The 26837-nt window shown below is 40.9% G+C and overlaps 1 protein-coding gene and 1 long non-coding RNA gene across 5 annotated transcripts in view; one reads left to right on the forward strand and one right to left on the reverse strand.

Annotated features, from left to right (window-relative positions):
* LOC137335168 (eyes absent homolog 1-like) overlaps positions 1-26837 on the reverse strand; it is a 213686-nt gene that overhangs the window by 56369 nt on the left and 130480 nt on the right. For all 4 annotated transcript variants that reach the window (XM_068000348.1, XM_068000346.1, XM_068000344.1 and 1 more), the window contains exons 7-10: positions 14074-14156; positions 12696-12876; positions 6836-6978; positions 1020-1103 (exon numbers count right to left, since the gene is read on the reverse strand). In XM_068000348.1, coding sequence (XP_067856449.1) covers positions 1020-1103; positions 6836-6978; positions 12696-12876; positions 14074-14156 — 491 coding nt within the window. The remainder of the gene's footprint in view (positions 1-1019; positions 1104-6835; positions 6979-12695; positions 12877-14073; positions 14157-26837) is intronic.
* LOC137335169 (uncharacterized) overlaps positions 1-26837 on the forward strand; it is a 202937-nt gene that overhangs the window by 37334 nt on the left and 138766 nt on the right. The window lies entirely within an intron of this gene.

A 26837-nucleotide genomic window follows, 5' to 3' on the forward strand; every position in this document is an offset into this window, starting at 1 on the left:
ACATAGTACCACACTTGCAGGCCACACAACCACCACTCACAGGTCACATACTGGCAGCTATTCGGGCTGAACAACGGGCGCTACATGGCTCAATTTCTCGCCCTCTGACTCTACTTCATTCAGAGAGACACATGGGGGTTGATAATGCAATTAGTGGTGCCTGAAGTACAGTAGCTGTGAAACTTTAGGCTCCAGGGCTCCATATTATCAGGTTGGAGGACTGAGACCTATTCTCCCCCTTGCCATTAGTGCAAGGGAATGTGGGCAAGAAGCACCTCGCACGATAAGAGTTTGTGCATCAACTGTGCGCGAGGCTTATCAAGACCCCAAATATTATTCTAATTATAGGACTTCCCCATAATGTGGCTGGAGTGCTCGAGCAATACTGCAGTCACTGAGCATTTGTTTGCAATCGGTACTGAAGGGGACACTTACATAAGTAATTAATTCTCAGTGACTCTCTCTTATGCTTCAGGACTGCACCTTGATGTATGGACAATATGAAGCATATACTTACATAACGCAGGCCTGTGCTCTGCTCAACAAACTTACTTTTCCATATTTCCTAGATGAACATAAAAACTTTACAGCAAGCTGGCTGAAAACACAAGAACCCATGGTAGAATTTTAATGCAATTTTAAAAGGAATTCTTTAAGCACCTGATTTTTCTATTTTTGATACATCTGGTGAATGAAGGCCCATAATGCTGGATGCACTACATTTTTTATTATTATGATCACTTGTAAAAACTGTTCCCTCTAAATTCCTAAGATTCAATTTTATACAGTGAAATAAGTTAAATGTACGGAACAACAAAATCTTAATTTGTAGTGGTTTCTCCATAAACAAAAAGGCATTTCCTTGGTCGACTGACTTTATGTTACCCCGGTCCTCAAGGGGTTAATTAGAGCCTCTGTGTACCACATAAAAGGGGGCCCATACCTTTCATTTTGTAAATAAATACACACACAGCATTCTTTATCCTCTGAGGAATAGGGGTTTAGAGTAAAGGTCCTACCTTTCCATATCGGGTGGCATACGTTCCCGTGAGTAATGAATGGAAAACAATGATGGTTTCATCCAAATCCCACACAAAAACCCGCTGTGAAGAAAAGAACCAAAGAAGTGGTTAACTCTGGCACTAACTCATACTAATCTGCAATATTATTATTCTATGAATGGAGTTCATGCATATTTCATAGGTTGGATGCTGAATCAAAATCTGGCATGAATGTGGTCAATCAGCTGGAGCTGGTGGCTTCATTAGGTGACGCTCATTCACAAATCACATCAGCATTGGCAGCCTGTTTAGTGACTAAGAGGGGAAGCTGATTTAGAACAGGGATCAATATCTGATGAATCTGTGAATAGGATGGACGAATATTTCAGGGAAATAATTTCTAAGATATTATTATAAATGTACGCCACAGTAAATGTTTTGCGGCTGTTCGTGTGTTAAATAAACAAAACCACTGATTTTCAGTTTTCATGGAAAAATGGATGGAATCTCACAATAATATTCCCAAAACACTGGTAAAATCTTGGAAAATCCTATAATCTCATGTAATAAAAACGGAATTTGACTCATTCAGTCACCATGAACCAGTAGCCCTAATTGTAAACAGACAGAATCATGGAATTCGATCCCCAAAACACCAGTAAAAATCACAGAATCCCAGGTAATAAAAACAGAATTTGACTTATTTCATTTACTGTGAAACATTGCCCGTGGAAATAAGCCATGACAGAGAAATACAGTGGAATTGTGAAATATCTAATGGGGCAAAATGGACAAAACAGTTTATAGGTCAGTTTTAGGTATAACAGGACCACCAATTCCTGATTTGTTCAAGTCAAGGTTATACACATAACAGGACCATCTATCCCAGTTAGCAATGTGTAAAGCAGGACTGGCTATCCCAGTACTAACTTATAGTCCAACAATTTTATTTGAAATTCACAAGCTTTCGGAGTTATAGTCCAACAATTTCAAATAAAATTGTTGGACTATAACTTGGTGTTGTAAAATTGTTTACAATTGTCAACCCCAGTCCATCACCGGCATCTCCACATCAGTACTAACTTAGTTAGCAATGTGTAGAGCAGGACTGGTTTTCACAGTACTAACTTAGTTAGCAATGTGTAAAGCAGGACTAGCTATCCCAGTACTAACTTAGTTAGCATTGTGTAAAGCAGGACCGCCTATCCCAGTACTAACTTAGTTAGCAATGTGTAGAGCAGACCGCCTATCCCTGTACTGACTTAGTTAGCAATGTGTAGAGCAGAAGAGCATATCCCAGTACTAACTTAGTTAGCAATGTGCAGAGCAGGACTGGCTATTCCAGTACTAACTTAGTTAGCAATGTGTAGAGCAGGACTGGTTTTCCCAGTTCTAACTTAGTTAGCAATGTGTAGAGCAGGACTGGCTATCTCATTAAAAGAAATATTTTCATTTATATAGCACCTTATTACATCTCGGAAATGGTCAAAAATGTTTCACATACGAAAAATTACTTTAAAGTGCAGTCACTGTTGTTACATAGGCCAAGAGAGTGGCCATTTTGTGCACAGCAGGATCCCAAAACAACACTGAGATGGATAACCAGTTACTTCATTATTGGTGGTGTTAAGGGAAGAATGTTGGCCAGGACACTGGGAGAACTGTCTGTTCTTCTTTGAAATAGTGCCATATTGGGTAATTTTGACTTATGCGATACTGTAAAATGGGCAATATCGATTCTGCCGCCTGTTATACATCTCCCCTGATTTTTATACCATTGACTTCAATGGAAATGAAAACCGGGAGAGATGTATAATAGGCGGGTGAATCAATATCGTCCGTTTTACACTTTCATCCGAAGTCAAAATTATCCCCATGGGATCTTTAATGCCGCTCTGAACAGGCAGGCGGGTTTAATGCTTCATCCAAAGAACAGCACCTCCAACAAAGCAGCACTCTCTCAATACTGCATGAGAATGTTAGCCTAGATTATCTGCTCAAGTCCTGTAATGGTGCTTGAACCCACAGCTTTCTAACTCAGAGGTGAGAGTGCTACCTGAGTTGAGCAGATACTCAGTACTGAGTGAAAAAGAGACAGGTGCAGAGCAGGGCTGGCTATCCATCACTCACTTGGTGGCTGAATCAGAATCTGGCATGAAAATGTATAAGAAAAGGATTAAGCTATAACAAGAATGTTATAAAAAACTAGTATTTATATCAATGAGACTCTTCTTTATGTTGCTTTGTCAGCTTGCGTTTGAGTAAAAAATAAAAACTATGAAAATCATTGGGTGAATTTCAAAATGAGGTCACAATGAAGGAACTGAACGGAGGCTACTTTCATCTTTAAGAAATAAACCTGATGATTTCTTTTCAGGTTTACTTTTAAAGCCTAATAGAACGCTCCATAAAATCGCACACAGTGGATTTCATCCAGATGATGAAACAAAAATTTGGTGACAAACTCACTGATCAGTTATTTTACTGGAAATTGTGTGGTTTCTAATTGTACTTTTCTTGGAAAAATCCATAAAATTAAGTATTAAAGGGATATGTCACAATAGTGTAATAAAGAGCAAAGTCATGAAGCTACTTACACTAAAGAACATGACACATAGATGGTATCTCGTGGACAAAAAGGTGTGTGATGGGCACACTGAAAAATATGTCACAATGTCACATTAAAGGGACATATCATAGCGAATTAAAGGGAGATACTTAAAGGGGCCTGGCACAGGGGGGGATATCAAGCACAGTCAGCATGGATTTGTTAAGGGAAGGTCATGTCTGACTAACTTGATTGAATTTTTTGAGGAGGTAACAAGGAGGGTCGTGAGGGTAGTGCGTTTGATGTAGTTAGTGTGCCCATCACATACCCTTTTGTTCACATGAGAAACTGTCTATGTGACATGTTCTTAGTGTAAGTAGCTTCATGACATTGCTCTTTATTACACTCTTGTGGCATATCCCTTTAATATTTAATTTTATGGATTTTAGCAAGGCTTTTGACAAGGTCCCAAATGGCAGACTGGTCAGAAAAGTAAAAGCCCATGGGATCCAAGGGAAAGTGGTAAGTTGGATCCAGAATTGGCTCAGTGGCAGGAAGCAAAGGGCAATGGTCAACGGATGTTTTTATGACTGGAAGGCTGTTTCCAGTGGTGTTCTGCAGGGCTCAGTACTAGGTCCATTGCTTTTTGTGGTATATAGCAATGATTTAGACTTAAAGGTAGGGGACATGATTAAGAAGTTTGCAGATGATTCAAAAATTGGCCGTGTCGTTGATAGTGAGGAGGAAAGCTGTAGACTGCAGGAAGATATCAATGGACTGGTCAGGTGGGCAGAAAAGTGCCAATTGTTATTCAATCCATTGAAGTGTGAGGTAATGCATTTGGGGAGGGCAAATGAGGGAAGGGAATACACAATAAATGGGAGGATATTGAGAGGTATAGAGGAACAGAGGAACCTTGGAGTACATGTCCACAGATCCCTGAAGGTAGCAGGACAGGTAGATAAGGTGGTTAAGAAGGCATATAGGATACTTTACTTTATTAGATGAGGCATAGAATATAAGAGCAGTGAGGTTATGCTAGAAACGTATAAAACACTAGTTAGGCCACAGCTGGAGTACTGTGTCCAGTTCTGGTCACCACATTACAGGAAAGATGTGATTGCACTAGAGAAGATACAGAGGAGATTTACGAGGATATTGCCAGGACTGGAGAATTTTAGCTATGAGGAAAGATTGGATAGGCTGGTGTTGTTTTCTTTGCGGCAGAGGAGTCTGAGGAGAGATTAAATTGAGGTGTATAAAATTATGAGGGGCCTAGATAGAGTGGATAGGAAGGACCTATTTCTCTTAGCAGAGGGGTCAATAACCAGGGGTGTGGATTTAAAGTAATTGGTAGAAGGATTGGAGGGGAGCTGAGGACACTTTTTTTCACCCAGAGGGTGGTAGGGGTCTGGAACTCACTGCCTGGAAGGGTGGTAGAGGCAGAAACCCTCATTGCATTTAAAAGGTGCTTGGATGTGCACTTGAAGTGCTGCAACCTACAAGGCTATGGACCAAGAGCTGGAAAGTGGGATTAGGCTCTTTTTCAGCCGGCAAAGACATGATGGGCCGAATGGCCTCCTTCTGTGTCATAAATTTTTATGATTTATTAAAGAGTGCATCATGGAGGCAACTTAAAAGGGCATGGCATTGGGGCACTTTAAAGGGACATCTCACAGGGCACATTAAAGGGGCACCTCATGTCATGTCACAGATACAAATTTAAGTCAAATTGATCTCTTTTAAAAACTGATTCAGGCCTCTCCACACCAATGTGTGCACTATACATAAAAATAAGGACCACTATTTCACTGGATGTTTTTTTCAAATTATGCAGGTCTTTATATTCAATCCAATTAGAAACAAAGCACCTTGAAAAAATAGTACAAATGTAGAACATGACTGCTCTCTCGGTGCTGACCAAGTCAGAGGCACGTATAGAAAAAAATTGCCATCCTAGCAATGTGTAGAACAGGATTGGCTATACCAGCTTTCCAAAGTTTAAAACTGTATTAGGTATTTTTTTTCAATTGGAAGTCCTTAGACAAACAAGGGCTACACAAGAACAATAAAATATTTTTGTATTTTCTTAAGTTACAAGTTTTATTTTTTCTGTGTAAATATTAAGTTAATGACTTGGATAAATATTGGCTTTAAATTTGATACTGGCCCCACAATGGTAGCAGCTACCTCATATAGATTGGAAAAGAATTAGGAAAGCAAACTTGTTTAGACAAATTCGCTTTTGGCATGGGCTTTTACAGAGATTACTTGGCCCATTAAATGCTTGGTAAATACAGAGAAAAATCGAAAGCTGTACTGTAATATTTGACTGACAACTCTGTAATGCTGCAACTCTGTAATGTAATCACAATATTCTAATGCTAGCATTGCAACCTTGTTACTATGAATGTAACTGTAATTCTAGCACCATGGCCTGGGCTTTCCTCTTCCCCCTCACCGATTCTTCATTTGATCTGGCTGGCCCAAAGCAGATAGCAACTCATGCTGCTTTGTCCCCACCATTGCCTGGTGGCCAGGCCCATCAGCACAAACTACCCGTACGTGGGCAGTGAATGGTAAATACGTGCAAATGAGGGAAACACAGCCTCCACCATTTTCGAACACTGGAATCCAGGGCCATCTGTTAGTCCCAGGCATCCAGCATTGAGAGCTTGGTAGAGGGGGCCCTGTGGCACAAACTGAAGATGGGCTGGTGCAAGACCTTACAGAGTGCAATAGCGCACGGGCCCCATCAGTAAAATTAAACATTCTTAAGCTTGTCAGCCACCTCTTTTTCCTATTGTGCCAGGGCCGCAATGCCTGTTGCACAACTTGCCAATGGAGGCCAGGGAGCCCACCCGCCACATATTAATGATCTTAGGGTTAGGAATACGGCCGGTGACAGCAGGACATCTCTGGGAGGCAGGTGGAAGTCCCACCCCACGGAGATGCCCCCCAATCAAGGGGAGGGATGGGTGGAAGGCTTGGGCCCATAACTCTACAATGGTGTAATATTGTAGCTGAATTGCTAACTCTGTCTCATTGTAACTCTCCAACACTTCATAATTCTAGCTTTGTTGCACTGTGTGATATTGCACTGTTAACTCTGTCAACACTATAACCTCACTTCTGTCATTCCATAATGCTGTAATACTAACTCTGTAATGTTGTAGTTGTTATACTGTAATGCTAAAAATGCAACTGTAACTAGTTGTAAGATTATAACTAACATTGTAACTGGGTAACACTGTGGAAAATAATAAATCTGATTATTAGCCAGTACCTCAATGTCAGTGTCCAGTGGAGGGGAAGGATCATTGTTCCTTTTTGATCTTCCACGTAACTTTCCATCTGAACTTCTCCGCTGTCGATCTGAATCCAAATCTTTTACAGGAGTTCTGGGGCGATTGACAGTATTGTAATCTCCTGAAGGAAGCAGATACAAACTGTTCAGCACAAATTGAAAACCAACAGAGACTCTTCAAAGTTTCACAGTGTTTACATTTTGTATATCTGAGTTAGTCAGATTCAAAAATATGAAAACAAAACTGATATACTAACAGTCTAAAGATGTGTTGACACCACTCTACCACTATTGACATTATGCACTGTAAAAACGCATGACGAATATATATTGTAAAGAGCTGTGGAACCTACTTTGCATTTGCTAATAGCCACACAGGGTAAAATCATGTGACTTGCACTCTGCTTGCTGAAGAGATAGGGATGATACTTCTTTACCTATTGGTTGTAGAAAATCACAGGGGCTCTGTGATTTTCCTTCACCTCACCGGTTGTAATCATTTTCCATACTGATTCTGTTAATGGGGATGGTCACTTTTCACACCAGTGCTGTTCATCCCACCACATTGGGTATAATCACTTTCCACACTGATTGTGTTGTCACACCGTAATGTGGCGATGATTGACAGGCGATAAACTACTAGAAGTGGTTCCAGGTGTGACTGCAACATCCTCCAGACATCACTGAATCTATCCCATTTACAACATGCATTTCAAAGTATCTGAAGAAAATTTTCAGTCAATCATAATCATGCTGATGTGCCACAAGGATCTTTGCAAGTTGGTAAAGCCAAATATTCTCCTGTACACCACGGGCTTCCTTCTCACATTTCTACATTTTACACCATATGCATTTGCTAAGAAGGAAATTTATAAAGAATTCTATTCAAGACAGACTCTGATGTGTACCAGATTTCCACATTAAACTAGTCACCCCAAAGCAACTATTTAAGTTCATGAACAATGATATATTCTGTTCTACTCCTATTTCTCAGACCGATAATATTTCAGTACTTTAGAATCACCCAGATCTAATAATCCTTTGTGAAGTTACAGTTTATTAAAGCTCATCATTTGTAATCATTTTTGCAAAATAGATTATAGCATTTTTATTGGATAAATATAATTCAATATGGCACCAAAATATATTCACAATTAAAAATAAAGCTAAAGATCAAATATTAGTTGTACTCTCAATATTTGTTTTCCACTTTCCTGCAGGTAACACATATCTGAGCTTTGGTATTACTTTATAGTTTTCAGATATCATTTCAGCTGCCACTTTTCTTGACCCACTCGTATCCTTGCTGAGAATGGCATAGTAATCCTGGTGGAATTTGGAGTGTCACATTACCTTGAGTGAATGGGGAATGGTCAGATTTACCTGCAGGAGCTGAGAATGGTATAGTTACCTACAGGAGCTGTGAATGGTGCATTTACCTACAAGAGTCGACAATCGTGCATTTACCTGCAGGAGCTTAGAATGGTGCATTTACCTACAAGTGATGAGAATGGTGCATTTACCTACAAGTGATGAGAACGGTGCATTTATCTACAGGAGCTGAGAATGGTGCATTAAATGCAGACGCTGAGAATGGTGCAATTACCTACAAGTGATGAGAACGGTGCATTTATCTACAGGAGCTGAGAATGGTGCATTAAATGCAGACGCTGAGAATGGTGCATTTACCTACAAGTGATGAGAACGGTGCATTTATCTACAGGAGCTGAGAATGGTGCATTAAATGCAGACGCTGAGAATGGTGCAATTACCTACAAGTGATGAGAACGGTGCATTTACCTACAGGAGCTGAGAATGGTGCATTTACCTACAGGAGCTGAGAATGGTGCATTAAATGCAGACACTGAGAATGATGCATTTACCTGCAGGATCTGAGAGTGTTGTATTTACCTACAAAACCAATACGAAGAACTTTTATAGTTATATTAGGAAAAAGAGGGTGGTCAGGAGCAGTGTTGGCCCCTTAAAAACTGAAAGTGGAGATATTGTCATTGACAATGGGGAAATGGCGGACATGTTGAACGATTACTTTGCGAAAGTATTTACAATAGAAAAAGATAGCATGCCGGAAATCCCAAGAAAACTAATATTGAATCGGGGACAGGGACTCAATAAAATTAACATAAGTAAAGCAACAGTAATGAAGAAAATAATAGCACTAAAGAATGACAAATCCCCAGGACCAGATGGTTTCCATCCCAGGGTTTTAAAGGAAGTAGGTGAGCACATTGCAGATGCCCTAACTATAATCTTTCAAAGTTCTCTAGATTCAGGAACTGTCCCTCTAGATTGGAAAATTGCACATGTCTCTCCACTTTTTAAGAAAGGAGAGAGAGGGAAACCAGGGAATTATAGACCAGTTAGCCTAACATCTGTTGTGGGGAAAATGCTGGAGTCTATAATTAAGGATAGGGTGACTGAACACCGCAAGAATTTTCAGTTAATCAGAGAGAGCCAGCATTGATTTGTGAAAGGTAGGTTGTGCCTGACAAACCTGATTGAATTTTTTGAAGAGGTGACTAAAGTAGTGGACAGGGGAATGTCAATGGATGTTATTTATATGGACTTCCAGAAGGCATTTAATAAGGTCCCACATAAGAGACTGTTAGCTAAGATAGAAGCCCATAGAATTGAGGAAAAAGTACGGACTTGGTTAGGAAATTGGCTGAGCGAAAGGTGACAGAGAGTAGGGATAATGGGTAGGTACTCACATTGGCAGGACGTGACTAGTGGAGTCCCACAGGGATCTGTCTTGGGGCCTCAATTATTCACAATATTTATTAACGACTTAGATGAAGGCATAGAAAGTCTCATATCTAAGTTTGCCGATGACACAAAGATTGGTGGCATTGTAAGCAGTGGAGATGAAAACATAAAATTACAAAGCGATATTGATAGATTAGGTGAATGGGCAAAACTGTGGCAAATGGAATTCAATGTCGACAAATGTGAGGTCATCCACTTTGGATCAAAAAAGGATAGAACAGCGTACTTTCTAAATGGTAAAAAGTTAAAAACAGTGGATGTCCAAAGGGACTTAGGGTTTCAGGTACGTAGATCATTGAAGTGTCAAGAACAGGTGCAGAAAATAATCAAGAAGGCTAATGGAATGCTGGCCTTTATATCTAGAGGATGAGAGTACAAAAGGGCAGAAGTTATGCTGCTGCTATACAAAACCCTGGTTAGACCGCACCTGGAGTACTGTGAGCAGTTCTGGGCACTGCACCTTCGGAAGGACATATTGGCTATGGAGGGAGTGCAGCATAGGTTTACTAGAATGATACCCGGACTTCAAGGGTTAAGTTACGAGGAGAGATTACACAAATTGGGGTTGTATTCTCTAGAGTTTCGAAGGTTAAGGGGTGATCTGATCGAAGTTTATAAGATATTAAGGGGAACGGATAGGGTGGATAGAGAGAAACTATTTCCGCTGGTTGGGGATTTTAGGAGTAGGGGGCACAGTCTAAAAATTAGAGCCAGACCTTTCAGGAGCGAGATTAGAAAACATTTCTACACACAAAGGGTGATAGAAGTTTGGAACTCTCTTCCGCAAACGGCAATTGATACTAGCTCAATTGCTAAATTTAAATCTGAGATAGATAGCTTTTTGGCAACCAAAGGTATTAAGGGATATGGGCCAAAGGCAGGCATATGGAGTTAGATCACAGATCAGCCATGATCTTATCAAATGGCGGAGCAGGCACGAGGGGCTGAATGGCCTACTCCTGTTCCTATGTTCCTATGTACAGGAGCTGTGAATGGTGCACTTACCTATAGGAGGTAGAAATTATGCATTTACCTGCAGGAGTGGAGAATTATGCATTTACCTACAAGAGCTGAAAATAGTGTATTTATCTACAAGTGATGAGAAAGGTGCATTTACCTGCAGGGCCTGAGAATGGTGCATTTACCTACAGGAGCTGTGAAAGGTGCATTTACCTGCTGGCGCTGAGAATGGTGGATTTACCTGCAGGAACTGAGAATGATGGATTTACCTACAAGAGCTGAGAATGGTACATTTACCTGTAAGAACTGAGAATGTTACATTTCCCTACATGAGCTGAGAATGGTGCATTTACCTGCAGGAACTGAGAATTGTATATTTACCTATATGAGCTGAGAATGGTGGATTTACCTGCAGGAGCTGAGAATGGTGCATTTACCTGCAGGAGCTACAAATGTTGCATTTTTCTACAGGAGCTGAGAATGGTGCATTTACCTGCAGGAGCTGAGTTTGGTGCATTTCCCTATAGGAGCTGAGAATGGTGCATTTACCTGCAGGAGCTGAGTTTGGTGCATTTCCCTATAGGAGCTGAGAATGGTGCATTTACCTGCAGGAACTGAGAATGGTGCATTTACCTGCAGGAACTGAGAATGGTGCATTTCCCTATAGGAGCTGAGAATGGTGCATTTACCTGCAGGAACTGAGAATGGTGCATTTCCCTATAGGAGCTGAGAATGGTGCATTTACCTGCAGGAGCTGAGAATGGTGCATTTACCCGCAATATTTGAGAACCCATGTTACAGTATTTCGGAGGATTAGCCTGCAGGCAAGAGAAATGGACTTCCAAATTGCACTTCCATTTTTTTTAGAACCATAGAACCGTAGAAAAGATACAGCACAGAAGGGGGCCATTCGGCCCATCGTGTCCGCGTCAGCTCGAAGAACAACCAGGTGCCCATTCTAATCCCACCTTCCAGCACCTGTTCCGTAGCCCTGCAGCTTACAGCACTTTAGGTGCAGGTCCAGATACTTTTCAAAAGAGTTGAGGGTCCCTGCCTCTACCACCAATTCGGGCAGCGAATTCCATACACCCATCACCCTCTGGGTAAAAAATGTTTTCCTCATGTCCCCTCTAACCCTTCCGCCAATCAGCTTAAATCTATGTCCTCTAGTTCTTGAACTCTCCGCTTGGGGAAACAGGTACTTCCTGTCTACTCTATCTAGGCCCCTCATAATTTTGTACCCCTCAATCAAGTCTCCCCTCAGCCTCCTCTGCTCCAAGGAAAACAACCCCAGCCTATCCAATCTCTCCTTGTAGCTGCAATTTTCAAGCCCTGGCAAAATTCTTGTAAATCTTCTCTGCACTCTCTCCAGAGCATTTATGTCCTTCCTGTAATGTGGTGACCAGAACTGCACACAATACTTCAGCTGTGGCCTTACCAGCGTTTTATATAGTTCCATCATTACATCCCTGCTTTTGTATTCTATACCTTGGCTAATAACGGAGAGCATTCCATATGCCTCCTTCACAACCTTACCTACCTGTACTGGCACCTTCAGGGACCTGTGCACATGCACTCCAAGGTCTCTCACTTCCTCTACCCCTCTCAATATATTCCCGTTTATTGCGTATTCCCTTTTACTGTTTGCCTTCTCTTTTAAATCAGATGACTAAATATAAAGGCTTTACTTCTAATGATATAATATTACAGGTTTTGTGGTGCATGATTTGGGAATTGGGTGTTCTGGTACTCTCACTCGTTTTGCTGATGACACTGGTAGTTGAGACTTTTTCCGTCCACATAGTTTTAAATCATACAGAAATTGCCTGCCCAGAGATTTATATATACCATTGTGATACCTTGCAGGAACAAATTTGTGTTTCTGCTTCTAGTGTGCACTTCTTTTAAGCTTTAATTTTTGATTATTGTTGCTCTCTTTGTTGATCCACAACAGCTGGCCTCTGATGTAGGGCTGTTGAATTGAACTGATTTAGTTCAAGACTGTATCTAGTGCTCAAATTAAAGGAGCCAATAAGAAAACAAAAGGCACCTTTGCTTCTGGAATGGTTGAAAATTTATACCCTGCCCTTACCTGACATTGACTCTGCACTTGTTTGATTGGTTATAGCAATCGGAGGCTCCGGGATCTGGTAGGTCATTCCAGAGATGGCTGATGGACTAATGCTATTTGCTGTTACATATGGAGAGCTGTATGGAGAACTGTAATACTGTGGATATTGCCCTTGTGGGAAGCCTGGATAGGCAGTATATTCCTTAGAAAACAGAAACAAGCAACGATATATCAGACTGTGAAAAAAAATGTAACTTAATCAAAAACAAACATCACCAGTGATTCTCTGGGGGATCTGAATTCACAACCTCAGGGCTGCTAGCCCAATACCACAGTGACGTAAATTTAGATCTGCCACAGGGATCTAAGGGAGGCTTTCAAGTCCCTCTGGCCGGCAGAAACCAGGTGGGGCAGGAGTTAAAATCCAAATGTTACCTTTCCTGCTCTGTTTCTGCCCCATGGCCATTTTAATGCCGCAGTTTTCTTGGGCGAATTGAAGCACCCGCCAGAGTCAGGCGGGAGCCTCATAAATATATGAAAATCGGATTCTTAACACTTGAATAGGACCCCAAAGCCATTTTAATGGCCTACTGAGTAGAACATCCACCGCAGATGCCCCGCTCAGTAGAAGCAGTCAGAGCAGAAAGGAAGGCCCCAAAAGGTAAGTACAAAACTTATCTTTGAAGGGCCAGTAGGAGCACGAGTGCTCCTCAAAATAACTGCCCTTTCTGCATTTAAATCACCTCTTGTCTGCCTATGGACGCAGCTCCACTGGATCCTATTCAAGAAAAAGAATGGCCACAGAATCCCAAAACATGACACATAGCTACTGCGCTATTGTAACAATAGTTCCATTGACTGATTGGGGCAGATGGTGAATACCTGAGGCTTCTCCCACTCATTGTCATTCTCCTTTCTTTAGCTGGATGGGGAAGTTGTTGCACACAAAAGCTTTCTCCCACTGTTAGGGTGCTATTTGCTACAGCTGAAGGAAGTAGAAATGCATAACAGAATTGACTGTGATAGTTATTAATACTGCTCTGTGATTAGGCAACATGAAGTATGGCCCTGCAACAAAGAAGATATTTCTCTAATTCTGAGGTACGAGGTGCATTATCCTGAGGTGCACCATCAAGAAAACTATATGAGCACTGTTTTTTCCACACCAGCCATTTTTCAGTAATGCAATAATTTTCGGTATATAGTCCTTTCTGAGAGATTATGCTATTCTTGGTGAGTTTCTCAAAGGGCAGGTAACATTGTTTCATGGGTCCTAATATTTTCAAATACTAGCTCAGATAGTGTAGATACAGTAATGTTATTCTCTGAGGCATTATGACATTACCTGCAAGTATCTCAAAAGATCTGTAGGTAAAGAATTGAATGATTTGAATCATACCTGTTGTGCACTGTTAAAGCCTGTAGTGCTGGTGATTGTATTGTTTCCCTGATAAATCCCTGATGTTGCTGTCAGACCACTACCTGTAAAAGGAGAACAGACTCAGTTATATTCAGTTCACAGACAAAGAGAAAGCACATATTAGTATAAATATAGTGACTGCAAATCTGCTCTACATTCAATATGCTCATGTATTTTGTATACATATCATAATGACCTTACTTTTAACCCCCTTTAAACCATCTGTTCTCATCGATTTAAACAACTGCTGGTTTAAACAATACAATTTTCATGAAGGTATATGTGGTGAATGTTAAGAGGTACAAAGAAACATTTACAGATGGACATAACTATAGACAGGCAGATTTATGGATGGAAACAGTTACAGATGGATAGGCTTGCACATTGATAGATTTACAGATGGACAGACTAATAAACTAACAGGTGGAAAGCTTTATAGATTGACATGGGACAGGTTTATAGAATGACAAGTAAAGTATACCAGACAGACAAATAGACAAGTTTACACATGGAAAGACTTCTAGATACTTGGAGGGATAATGGTCTGGGTTGTAGATGAAAGATGGATAGATTTACAGATAGACAAGGTTACAGGTGGATAAACAGATTTCCACAGCGATAAATTTATAGATGGATAGATTTGAAGATTGACAGATTGAGATTTTAGTATATTGATTGCCTTACAGTTGAATAGATGAGATAGATGAAGTGAAATCATGCCGCATAATGTTAGCAGATCTATTCATTTTAATGCCTTCTTTAAAATAGCAGACAAAAATTCTTCATCCAAATACGTTAATTGCTCATTTGCTAATATTACAAGGTGTGATTTTATCTTAAGAGAGAGATGAATAGATGGACAAGCTAGATTTATTGATTCCCAGATAGATTTATAGATTAATAAGTGAATTAAGATGTAAACTGGCAGATAAACAGATGCAAAGAGAGTAGATAGGAGAAATTGAACATAGATAGATAAGTTTATAGTCAATCTCCAGTCTGTGCTGAGTTGGGTGATATCAACCAGGTTGGAGTAAGGGCATTTACAATGTCCCCGATCACTTTCCAGCAACTCCTGATGGAATGCACGTCTGTAAATGATGGGTGATAATAGGATTAGATTGGACTCAGCTTTGGTGGCCCCTCAGTTGAATAATCTGCCAATACTCACTGTCAAGGCTCACTCATGAACAACAGCCACTTGTGTGAGGTACTGGTGGAGGACTGCCATTGGTAGAATCATACCCCAGTAAGCCATCTAATGCCTTTAGGAGACGAGGTAAAAGGAGAAATTGGGGGATAAAATGGAGTGACCAAAAATTTGGCAATTAGTTTTATAAATTAATGGAGGATTGATAACATGGTTAAAGATTGCTAGATGGATAGATTTACAGACGGACAGTTATATATGGATAGATAAACAGAATTAAATATTGATGGATTTATAGATGGATAGGAACACGAGTAGGTCATTCAGCCCTTTGAGCCTGTTCCACCATTCAATTAGATAATGGACAATCTCTATCTCAATGCCTTTGTTTCATTTCCCATGATATCCTCACCCAACAAAAAACTCAGTCTTGAAAATTTCAATTGTGCCAGCATCCACAGCATCATAGTAGAATACAGCATAGGAGGAGGCCATTCGGCCCATTGTGCCTGTGCTGGCTCTTTGGTAGAGCTATCCAATTAGTCCCACTCCCCTGCTCTTTCCCCTGTAAATTTTTTCCCTTCAAGTATTTATCCAATTGCTTTTTGAAGGTTATTATTGAGTCTGCTTCCACCACCCTTTCAGGTAGTGCATTCCAGGTCGTAACAACTCGCTGCATAAAAAATTGCTTCCTCATGTGCTTCTTTTGCCAATCAACTTAAATCTGTGTCCTCTTGTTACTGACCCTATTGCCACTGGAAACAGTTTTTCCTTATTTACTCTATCAAAACAGTTCAAGGTTTTGAACACCTCTATCAAATCTCCTCTTAACCTTCTCTGCTCTAAGGGGAACAACCCCAGCTTCTCCAGTCTCTCCACATAACTGATGTCCCTCATCCCTGGAATCATCGAATGGTTACAGCACAGAAGGACAGAAGGAGGCCATTGAGCCCATGCCAGCTCTTTGTAAGAGCAATCCAGTTAGTCCCGTTCCCCCAATAATAGTAGAAAATCGAGGGGCAAAGGGGAGGGAGGAACTAAAAACAATCACTATCACTAGAGAAAAAGTACTAGGTAAACCAATGGGTCTAAAGGCTGACAAGTCCCCTGGACCTGATGGCTTGCATCCGAGGGTATAAAAGGAACTGGCTACAGAGATAGTGGATGCATTGGTTGTAATCTTCCAGAATTCACTAGATTTTGGAAAGGTCCTAGCGGATTGGAAAACTGCAAACATAACACCCCTATTCAAGAAGGGAGTGAGACAGAAAGCAGGTAACTATAGACCAGTTAGCCTAACATCTGTCATTGGGAAAATGCTAGAATCCATTATTATGAAAGTATTAGCAGGACATTTGGAGACTCATAATACAATCAAGGAGAGTCAACATGGTTTTATGAAGGGGAAATCATGTCTGACAAATTTATTTGAGTTCTTTGAGGAAGTAACGGGCAGGGTAGATAAAGGGGAACCAATGGATGCAGTATATTTGGATTTCCAAAAGGCGTTCGATAAGGTGCAACATAAAAGATTACTGCACAAGATAAGAGCTCATAGTGTTGGGAGTAATATACTGGCATGGATAGAGGATTGGCTAACTAACAGAAAACAAAGAGTCAGGATAAAAGGGTCATTTTCAAAATGGCAATCTGTAATTAGCGGGGTGCCGCAGGGATCAGTGCTGGGGCCTCAACTATTTACAATATATATCAATGACTTGGATGAAGGAACAGTGTCTTGTGGCCAACTTTGCTAATGATACAAAGACAGGTGGAAAAGCAAGTTGCGATGAGGACACAAAATGTCTGCAAAGGGATATTGCAGGTTAAGCGAATGGGCAAAAGTTTGGCAGATGGAATATAATGTGGGAAAATGTGAAGTCATCCATTTTGGGAGGAAAAATAAAAAAGCAAAATATTATTTGAATGGAGAAATACTACAAAATGCTGAGGTACAGAGGGATCTGGGTGTCCTCGTACATGGAACACAAAAAGTCAACATACAGGTGCAGCAGGTAATCTGGAAGGCAAACAGAATGTTGACCATTATTTCTAGGGGGATGGAGTATAAAAGCAGGGAAGTCAAGCTACAACTGTACAGAGTGTTGGTGAGACCACACCTGGAGTACTACGTACAGTTCTGGTGCCCTTATTTAAGGAAGGACATACTTGCATTGGAGGCAGTTTGGAAAAGGTTTATTAGGTCGATTCCGATTTTGGAAGGTTGTCTTATGAGGAAAGATTGAACAGGTTGGGTCTGTACTCATTGGAGTTTACAAGAATGAGAGGCGATCTTATTGATTCTGAGGGGACTCAATAGGGTAGATGCTGAGAGGATGTTACCCCTCATGGGGGAATCTAAAACTAGGGGGCATAGTCTCAGAATAAGGGGTCGCCCGTTTAAGATGGAAATGCAGAGGAATTTCTTCTCCCAGAGGGTCGTGAATCTTTGAATTCTTTACCCCAAAAAGCTGTGGAGTCTGAGTCATTGAATTCATTCAAGGCTGAGTTAGACAAATTTTTGATCAGCAAGGGAGTCAAAGGATATGGGGAAAGGGCGGGAAAGTGGAGTTGAGGTAAAAATCAGATCAGCCATGATCTCATTAAATGGCGGAGCAGGCTCGAGGGGCCGAAAGGCCCACTCCTGCTCCTATCTCTTATGGTCTTATGGTCCCCCGCTCTTTCCCCATAGCCCTGCAAATTTTTACCCTTCAAGTATTTATCCAATTCCTTTTTGAAATCCTTTGGTTCTTTTGCCAATCACCTTAAATCTGAGTCCTCTGGTTCTCGACCCTTTTGCAAATGGGAACAGTTTCTCTTTACTTACTTTATTTAAACCCTTCATAAATTTGAACACTTCTATCAAATCTCCTCTCAATCTTCTCTGCTCTAAGGAGAACAACCCCAGCTTCTCCAGTCTATCCACGTAACTGAAGTCCCTCATCCCTGGAACCATTCTGGTATATCTTTTCTGCACCCTCTCTAAGGCCTTCACATCCTTCCTAAAGTGCGGTGCCCAGAATTGGACACAATACTACAGTTGCGGCCGAACCAGTGTTTCATAAAGCTTCATCATGACTTCCTTGCTTTTGTACTCCATGCCTCTATTTATAAAGCCATGATGTGGAGATGCCGTGATGGACTGGGGTTGACAAATGTAAGGAATCTTACAACACCAGGTTATAGTCCAACTGTTTTATTTGAAAATCACAAGCTTTCGGAGGCTTTCTCCTTCGTCAGGTGAGTGAGTGCTCACCTGACGAAGGAGAAAGCCTCCGAAAGCTTGCGATTTTCAAATAAAACAGTTGGACTATAACCTGGTGTTGTAAGATTCCTTACATCTATTTATAAAGCCCAGGACCCCGTATGCTTTTTGAACCGCTTTCTCAACCTGCCTTGCTACCTTCAATTACCTGTGCACACATACCCCTAGGTCTCTCAGTTCCTGCACCCTCTTTAGTTTATATTGCCTCTCCTCGTTCATTCTATTAAAATGTATCACTTTGCGTTTCTCTGCATTAAATTTCATCTGCTACGTGTCCACCCATTCTACCAGCCTGTCTATGTCCTCTTGAAGTCTAGTACTATTCTCCTCACTGTTTACTACACTTCCAAGTTTTGTGTCAGCTGCAAATTTTGAAATTGTGCCCTGTACACCCAAGTCCAAGTCATTAATATATCAAAAAAAGTGATGGTCCTAGTACCGACCCCCGGGTAACACCACTGTATACCTTCCTCCAGTCCGAAAAACAACTGCTCACCACTGCTCTCTGTTTTCTGTCATCTAGCCAATTTCGTATCCACGCTGCCACTGCCCCTTTTATTCCATGACCACCAATTTTGCTATTATGCGGCACTTTATCAAACGCCTTTTGAAAGTCCATATGCACAACATCAACCGTATTGTCCTCATCAACCCTCTCTGTTACCTCATCAAAAAACTCAATCAAGTTAGTTAAACACGATTTGCCTTTAACAAATCCATGCTGGCTTTCCTTTATTAATCCGCACTTGTCCAAGTGACTGTTAATTTTGTCCCGGATTATCGTTTCTAAAAGCTTCCCCACCACTGAGGTTAAACTGAGTGGCCTGTAGTTGCCGTGTTTATCCTTACACCCTTTTTTGAACAAGTGTGTAACATTTGCAATTCTCCAGTCCTCTGGCACCATCCCCATATCTAAGGAGGATTGGAAGATAATGGCCAGCACCTCTACAATTTCCACCCTTACTTCCCTCAGCAACCTAGGATGCATCCCATCCAGACCAGGTGACTTATCTACTTTAATTACAACCAGCCATTCCAGTACCTCCTCTTGATCAATTTTTAGCCCATCCAATATCCTCTTTTACTGTGACTTTGACAGCATCTTCTTCCTTGGTAAAGACAGATGCAAAGTACTCAATTAGTACCTCAGCCATACCCTCTACCTCCATGCGTAGATCTCTTTTTTAGTCCCTAATCGGCCCCATCCCTTCTCTTACTACCCGTTTACTATTTATATGCCTATAGAAGACTTTTGGATTCCCTTTTATGTTAACCACCAGTCTATTCTCATACTGTCTCTTTGCCCCTCTTATTTCCTTTTTCACTTCTCCTCTGTACTTTTTATATTCAGCCTGGTTCTCACTTGTATTATCAACTTGACATCTGTCATATGCCCCCTTTCTCTGCTTTATTTTACTCTCTATCTCTTTTGTCATCCAGGGAGGCTCTAGCTTTGGCTGCACTACCTTTCTCCCTCATGGGAATGTACCTCGACTGTACCTGAACCATCTTCTCTTTAAAGGCCTCCCATTTTTCGATTACAGTTTTGCCTGCCAATCTTTGATTCCAATTTACCCGGGCCAGATCGGTTCTCAACCCACTAAAACTGACCCTCCTCCAATTAAGTATTTTTACTCTAGATTGCTCCTTGTCCTTTCCATAACTAATCTAAACCTTATGATACTATGATCCCTGTTCCTTAAATGTTCCCCCACTGACACTTGCTCCACATAACCCACCTCGTTCCCCAGAACCAGATCCAGCAATGCTTCCTTCCTCGTTGGGCCAGAAACATACGGATCAAGAAAGTTCTCCTGAACACACTTCAGAAATTCCTCCCCCTCTTTGCCCTTTACACTATTACTATCCCAGTTTATATTAGGATAGTTGAAGTCCCCCATTATCACTACTCTATAACACTTGCACCTCTCTGTAATTTCCCTGCAAATTTTCTCCTCTATATCCTTCCCACTAATTGGTGGCCTATGGAATACACCCAATAGTGTAATGGCACCTCTATTGTTTCTTGACTCTAACCAAATAGATTCTGTCCTTGACCCCTCAAGGACATCCTCCCTCTCCAGCACTTCAGTATTCTCCTTAATCAATACTGCCACCCCCCCATCCCTTCTTTTTTTCCTTGCCTATCTTTCCTGAACACCATTCTAGTAAATCTCTTCTGCACCCTCTCTAAGGCCTTGACATCCTTTCTAATTTGTGGTGCCCTTTCCACTACCCTTAGTGTGAAAAAGTGCTTTATGATTTCATTTCTAAATCACCTTGCTCTAATTTTAAGATCATACCCTCTTGTTCTGGATTCTCCCACCAGAGGAAATAATTTCTTTATATCTCCCCTACTGAATCCCTTTATCATTTTAAATACCTCGATTAGATCACCTTTTAACTCTCTAAACTCAAGGGAGTACAAGCCAAGTTTATGCAATCGGTCCCTATAATTTAACCCTTTAAGTTTAAGCATCATTCTGGTGAATCTGCACTAAACCCCTTCCAAGACCAATATATCTTTCCTGAGGTTCACTGCCCAAAACTGAATGCAGTATTCCAGATGGGGTTCTGTTACAACTGAAGCATCATTTTCTCACTTTAGAATTCCAACCCCCTTGAGATAAAAGCCAACATTCCATTACCCTTTTTGATTACTTTTTGTACCTTTGCAGATTGACTAATTGATAGATTCATACGGATGCATTGATAAACTGACAGACAGATAGACAGAAGACATTTTTTTTTTTGAGAAGGTAACAAGGAAGATCATGCAGCAAGACCTGCACAACATCCAGGCTTGGGCTGACAAGTGGCAAGTAACATTCGCGCCTGACAAGTGTTAGGCAATGACCATCTCCAACAAGAGAGAGTCTAACCACCTCCCCTTGATATTCAACGGCATTACCATCACCGAATCCCCCACCATCAACATCCTGGGGGTCACCATTGACCAGAAACCTAACTGGACCAGCCACATAAATACTGTGGCTACAAGAGCAGGTCAGAGGCTGGGTATTCTGCGGCGAGTGACTCACCTCCTTACTCCCCAAAGCCTTTCCACCATCTACAAGGCACAAGTCAGGAGTGTGATGGAATATTCTCCACTTGCCTGGATGAGTGCAGCTCCAATAACACTCAAGAAGCTCGACACCAACCAGGACAATGCAGCCGGCTTGATTGGCACTCCATCCACCACCCTAAACACCACCCTAAACATTCACTCCCTCCACCACCGGCGCACTGTGGCTGCAGTGTGTACCATCCACAGGATGCACTGGAGCAACTCACCAAGGCATCTTCGACAGCCGCGACCTCTACCACCTAGAAGAACACGGGCAGCAGGCACATGGGAACACCACCACCTGCACGTTCCCCTCCAAGTCACACACCATCCCAACTTGGAAATATATCGCCGTTCCTTCATTGTCATTGGGTCAAAATCCTGGAACTCCCTACCTAACAGCACTGTGGGAGAACCTTCACCACACGGACTGCAGCGGTTCAAGAAGGTGGCTCACCATCACCTTCTCAAGGGCAATTAGGGATGGGCAATAAATGCTGGCCTTGCCAGGGACGCCCACATCCCATGAACGAATAAAAAAGGAGAAGGGTTGATGTGGGTGACGCATTTGATGTAGTATACATGGATTTTAGCAAGGCTTTTGACAAGGTCCCACATGGCAGACTGGTCAAAAAAGTAAAAGCCCATGGGATCCATGGGAAAGTGACAAGTTGGATCCAAAATTGGTTCAGTGGCAGGAAGCAAAGGGTAATGGTTGATGGGTGTTTTTGCGACTGGAAGGCTGTTTCCATTGGGGTTCCGCAAGGCTCAGTACTGGGTCCCTTGCTTTTTGTAGTATATATTAATGATTTGGACTTGAATGTTGGGGGCTTGATCAAGAAGTTTGCAGATGATACAAAAATTGGTTGTGTGATTGATGGTGAGGAGGAAAGCTGTAGACTGCAGGAAGATATTAATGGACTGGTCAGGTGGGCAAAAAGTGCCAAATGGAATTCAATCCAGAGAAGTGTGATGCATTTGGGGAGGGCAAACAAGGCAAGGGAATACACAATAAATGGGAGGAAACTGAGAGGTGTAGAGGAAGTGAGGGACCTTGGTATGCATGTTCACAGATCCCTGAAGGTAGCAGGAAAGGTAGATAAGGTGGTTAAAAAGGCATACGGGATATTTTCCTTTATTCGCCGAGGCATAGAATATAAGAGCAGGGAGGTTATGCTAGAACTGTATAAAACATTGGTTAGGCCCCAGCTTCACTACTGCATCCAGTTCTGGTCACCACATTACAGGAAAGATGCACTAGAGAGGGTACAGAGGAGATTTATGAGGATGTTGCCAGGGCTGGAGAATTTTAGCTACGAGAAAAGATTGGATAGGCTGGGGTTGTTTTCTTTGGAACAAAGGAGGCTGAGAGGAGATTTAATTGAGTGTATGAAATTAGGACGGTACTAGATAGAGTGGATAGGGAGGACCGATTTCCCTTAGCAGAGGGGTCAGTGACCAGGGGGCATAGATTTAAAGTAATTTGTAGAAGGATTAGAGGGGATCTGAGGAGAAATATTTTCACCCAGAGGATGGTGGGGGTCTGGAACTCACTGCCTGAAACGGTGGTAAAGACAGAAACCCTCAACTCATTTAAAAAGTACTTGGATGTGCACTTGAAGTGCATTAACCTACAGGGCTAAGGACCAAGTGCTGGAAAGTGGGATTAAGCTGGATGGCTCTTCTTCGGCTGGAACGGACATGATGGGCCGAATGGCCTCCTTCTGTGCCGTAACTTTCTATGATTCTATGATTCTACATCTAGGAATGGCAGAAAAGACCAGGCACATTTGTGGGTGCAGGGAGTAAAGATGGGCAGGTTTACAGGTGAACAAGTGGATAATTACAGTTGGGCAGATTTACAGTTGGACAGGATACATGGAACCATAGGTATGTATTTATGATCTGAAAGATTGACATGTTTATAGAGTGACAGGTTTATAGGGCATATGGCAAAGAGAGAGGTAACAGACAAGTGGCTAGATAGATGAATAGATTTACATGTTAGAAATGCTAGTTTGGTTAAAGATGAATACATTCATATAAAGACAGGATTACACGTGGACAGATGGACAGATGGACAGATGCCCCAATGGACAGATGGTGGATTGGCAGATTTACATATTGTTAGATTTACAAACGGACAGATGTGAAAACATATTAATTATATATTAGTAGATGGATGGATTTACTCATCCAGAGACTCATAGCTTGATAGGTGGTGAGAATTATTGATTAATGAATGCAGATTGACAGATGGGGAGATTTACTGATTGTCAGATGTTTAGATTTAAAGATAGACAAATTTCCTGATGAATATATTTATATATTGATAGATTGATGGATGAATAGATTAAATGTTTGAGAGGTTTATAGATTAATAGACAGATTATTGTGGATGAAGGTGTTACCGATAGAAAGATTTGTATTTTGAATTGCCTGTAGATGAATAGATAGATAAATAAATAAACTGAGGAATTTATCGATTAGCAGATGGGTAGGTTGTATAGATAATTATATTCATATAAATGTGGAAATGTTGATAGACTTACAGTTTGACAGATTGATACATTTATGGATTTACAGATGAGCAGAGTTATTGATAGATACACTAATATATTGACAGGGTCCATAACCAATGGCGTGCTGACAGTGCATGCCCAAATCAGGAGACCTGAGGCCGGCCAAAATTGTTCCTTGGGCCTAATTATCATTTTTTGCGCGAGCTGCCGGCATCTGGTCGCGCCTCCACAAGCAGCTCGCACATTTTACTAAGAAGTAAAAAAGGTAATTCCTAAAAGTGTGGGGGGGTGGGGGGGTGTTGGAGCGGCAACGGGGGAAGAGGGCCAACTGCAAGATCTGTGGAATCGGGGATGCACTCCTGCTCCTCCTGGCTCCAAAGCAACGATTTCTGAATTTTTTTTTAAATAGGAAAAATGACCTATTGTTGGCGGCCGCTGAAGAATCCTGAGCGGAGCAGGCCAGGCTCCTGCTTTGTTCATCACCAACCAATTTTAGCAAAGAGACCTCAAACAGGTGTTAGACCTCATTTACTCCTGGAAGGGGCCTAACGCCTGTTTTAGGCAGCCAGCAGGGACGCCCGAAAAATGACCCTGCGAATTTAATAACAGCCCCAATTGGGCAGATTGGGCATGAGCAGTCCCACTGCTAAATTTGTCATTGTTACGCCCTTTTATGCCCAAAAAACGTGCTCAATGCTTACATGTTACTACCTCCTGGAATTTTAGGCTGAAAGATGGAGAGGTTTATCATTATAGGTTTGGTGATGGAAGGAGGGATGAAAGACAGATAGAAAGGTCTGTTTACAGATAGATTTACAGATGTATCTAGAGGTGATCATGTTTACAAATGGTCAGATATGCAGTTCTATGATTTAAGCAGATGGAACGATTGATAAACTAACAGTAGGAGTGATTAACAGATGTAGATTGGCAGCTGGAGAGATTAGCAGATAAAGGCTTGCAAATGGATAGATTGACTGATGGAGACATAATTAGAAGATAGATACTATAAATATTATATATGTGCGTGCGTATATATATATATATATATATACACACACATACATACACACATGTATACACATACACACACATATGTATACACACACATATGTATACACACACACATACATACACACACATACATACACACACATACATATATACATACATGCTCACATACATGCACAAATATGCACACATACACGCACATGTACGCACACATATATCTACGCACATATATATACATATATGCACACACATATTTATGTACATATATATACATATGCACATACATACACATATGCACATACATATATGCACATACACACACATATGCACACGCACATACACATACATATACACATATATGCACACATATATACACACACATATATGCACACGTATATATACACATATATGCACACGTATATACATACACATATGCACACGTATATGCATACACATATGCGCACACATTTATACATACACATATATGCGCATATATACATATATGCACATATACACATTCACATACATATATGCACACATATACACATATATGCACATATATATACACATTCACATACATATATGCACACATATATGCACATACGTATATGTGCACATACATATACACATATATACACACATGCACATATATACACACGTGCACATATATACACATACATGTGCACATACATACACACATGCACATATATACACACACATACGCACATTTATACACATACATATGGACAGTTATGCACATATATATGCACATATACACATACACATTATGCACATATGCACATTTACATACACATATGCACATATACATATGCACACATACATACATATGCACACATACATACATATGCACACACATGCACACACATGCACACACATGCACATATATACAAATAAATAGAATAATAGATTTCTAAAAGTAGACACTACAGATGTAGAGATTCCAGACATATGAATATGTGTATTGATTGAATGATGGAGTGGCTCACAACATTAGAGATGAATAGATGGATTAAGTTGGTAAATATTTATAAACAAGGTAAGCTTCAGTCTGTGGAGAGTGATAGCATTACAGGTAAATCACCATAAATAACTCACTTCAAAAAGATAAACGGCTATTAAGAAATATGAATTAGCTTTAACATAATTCTCCCTCATTTGATTTGTGTTGCTTTTTATTAAAAAATGTTTTTGTTTAGTTTAAACTTTGAGTGTTAATGACATAACTGGAGCAATTAGCATGCAGAGGTTATTGAGCTCCACAGTATGAGGGAGGTGTATTAATGTGTGCAGTTAAAGCTGAAGCACTGAAGGTTAATGACTGTAGTTCCACTGATATTAATCCATCTCCCGCATACTGTCTGTCTCAGTAACTCATCCAAACCACGATCCCCCAGGATATCCTCAACAATGGCTATTTAAACAATATAGAAACAAAATAGGTAGGGTGTCCAAAATTGCACAGAATATCCAAAACTGGCCTCACCACTGATTTATACAAAATTAGAATAACATAATCAAATGCTCTTGACTTACATGTGAGCTTGATTCATCTTGCTGATAACAGCTTTACTTTTACTGGATACTCTCAGTGTATATCAACAACCACAACCAAATCCTTTCTCAACTTTGCTAACAGGCATCCCTTTAGCATGTACACATCTCACATTTCCAATATGCATTACCTTACATTTATCCACATTAAAATCC

The sequence above is a fragment of the Heptranchias perlo genome, chromosome 19 (assembly GCF_035084215.1).
Source record: "Heptranchias perlo isolate sHepPer1 chromosome 19, sHepPer1.hap1, whole genome shotgun sequence".
Classification (NCBI taxonomy): domain Eukaryota; kingdom Metazoa; phylum Chordata; class Chondrichthyes; order Hexanchiformes; family Hexanchidae; genus Heptranchias; species Heptranchias perlo.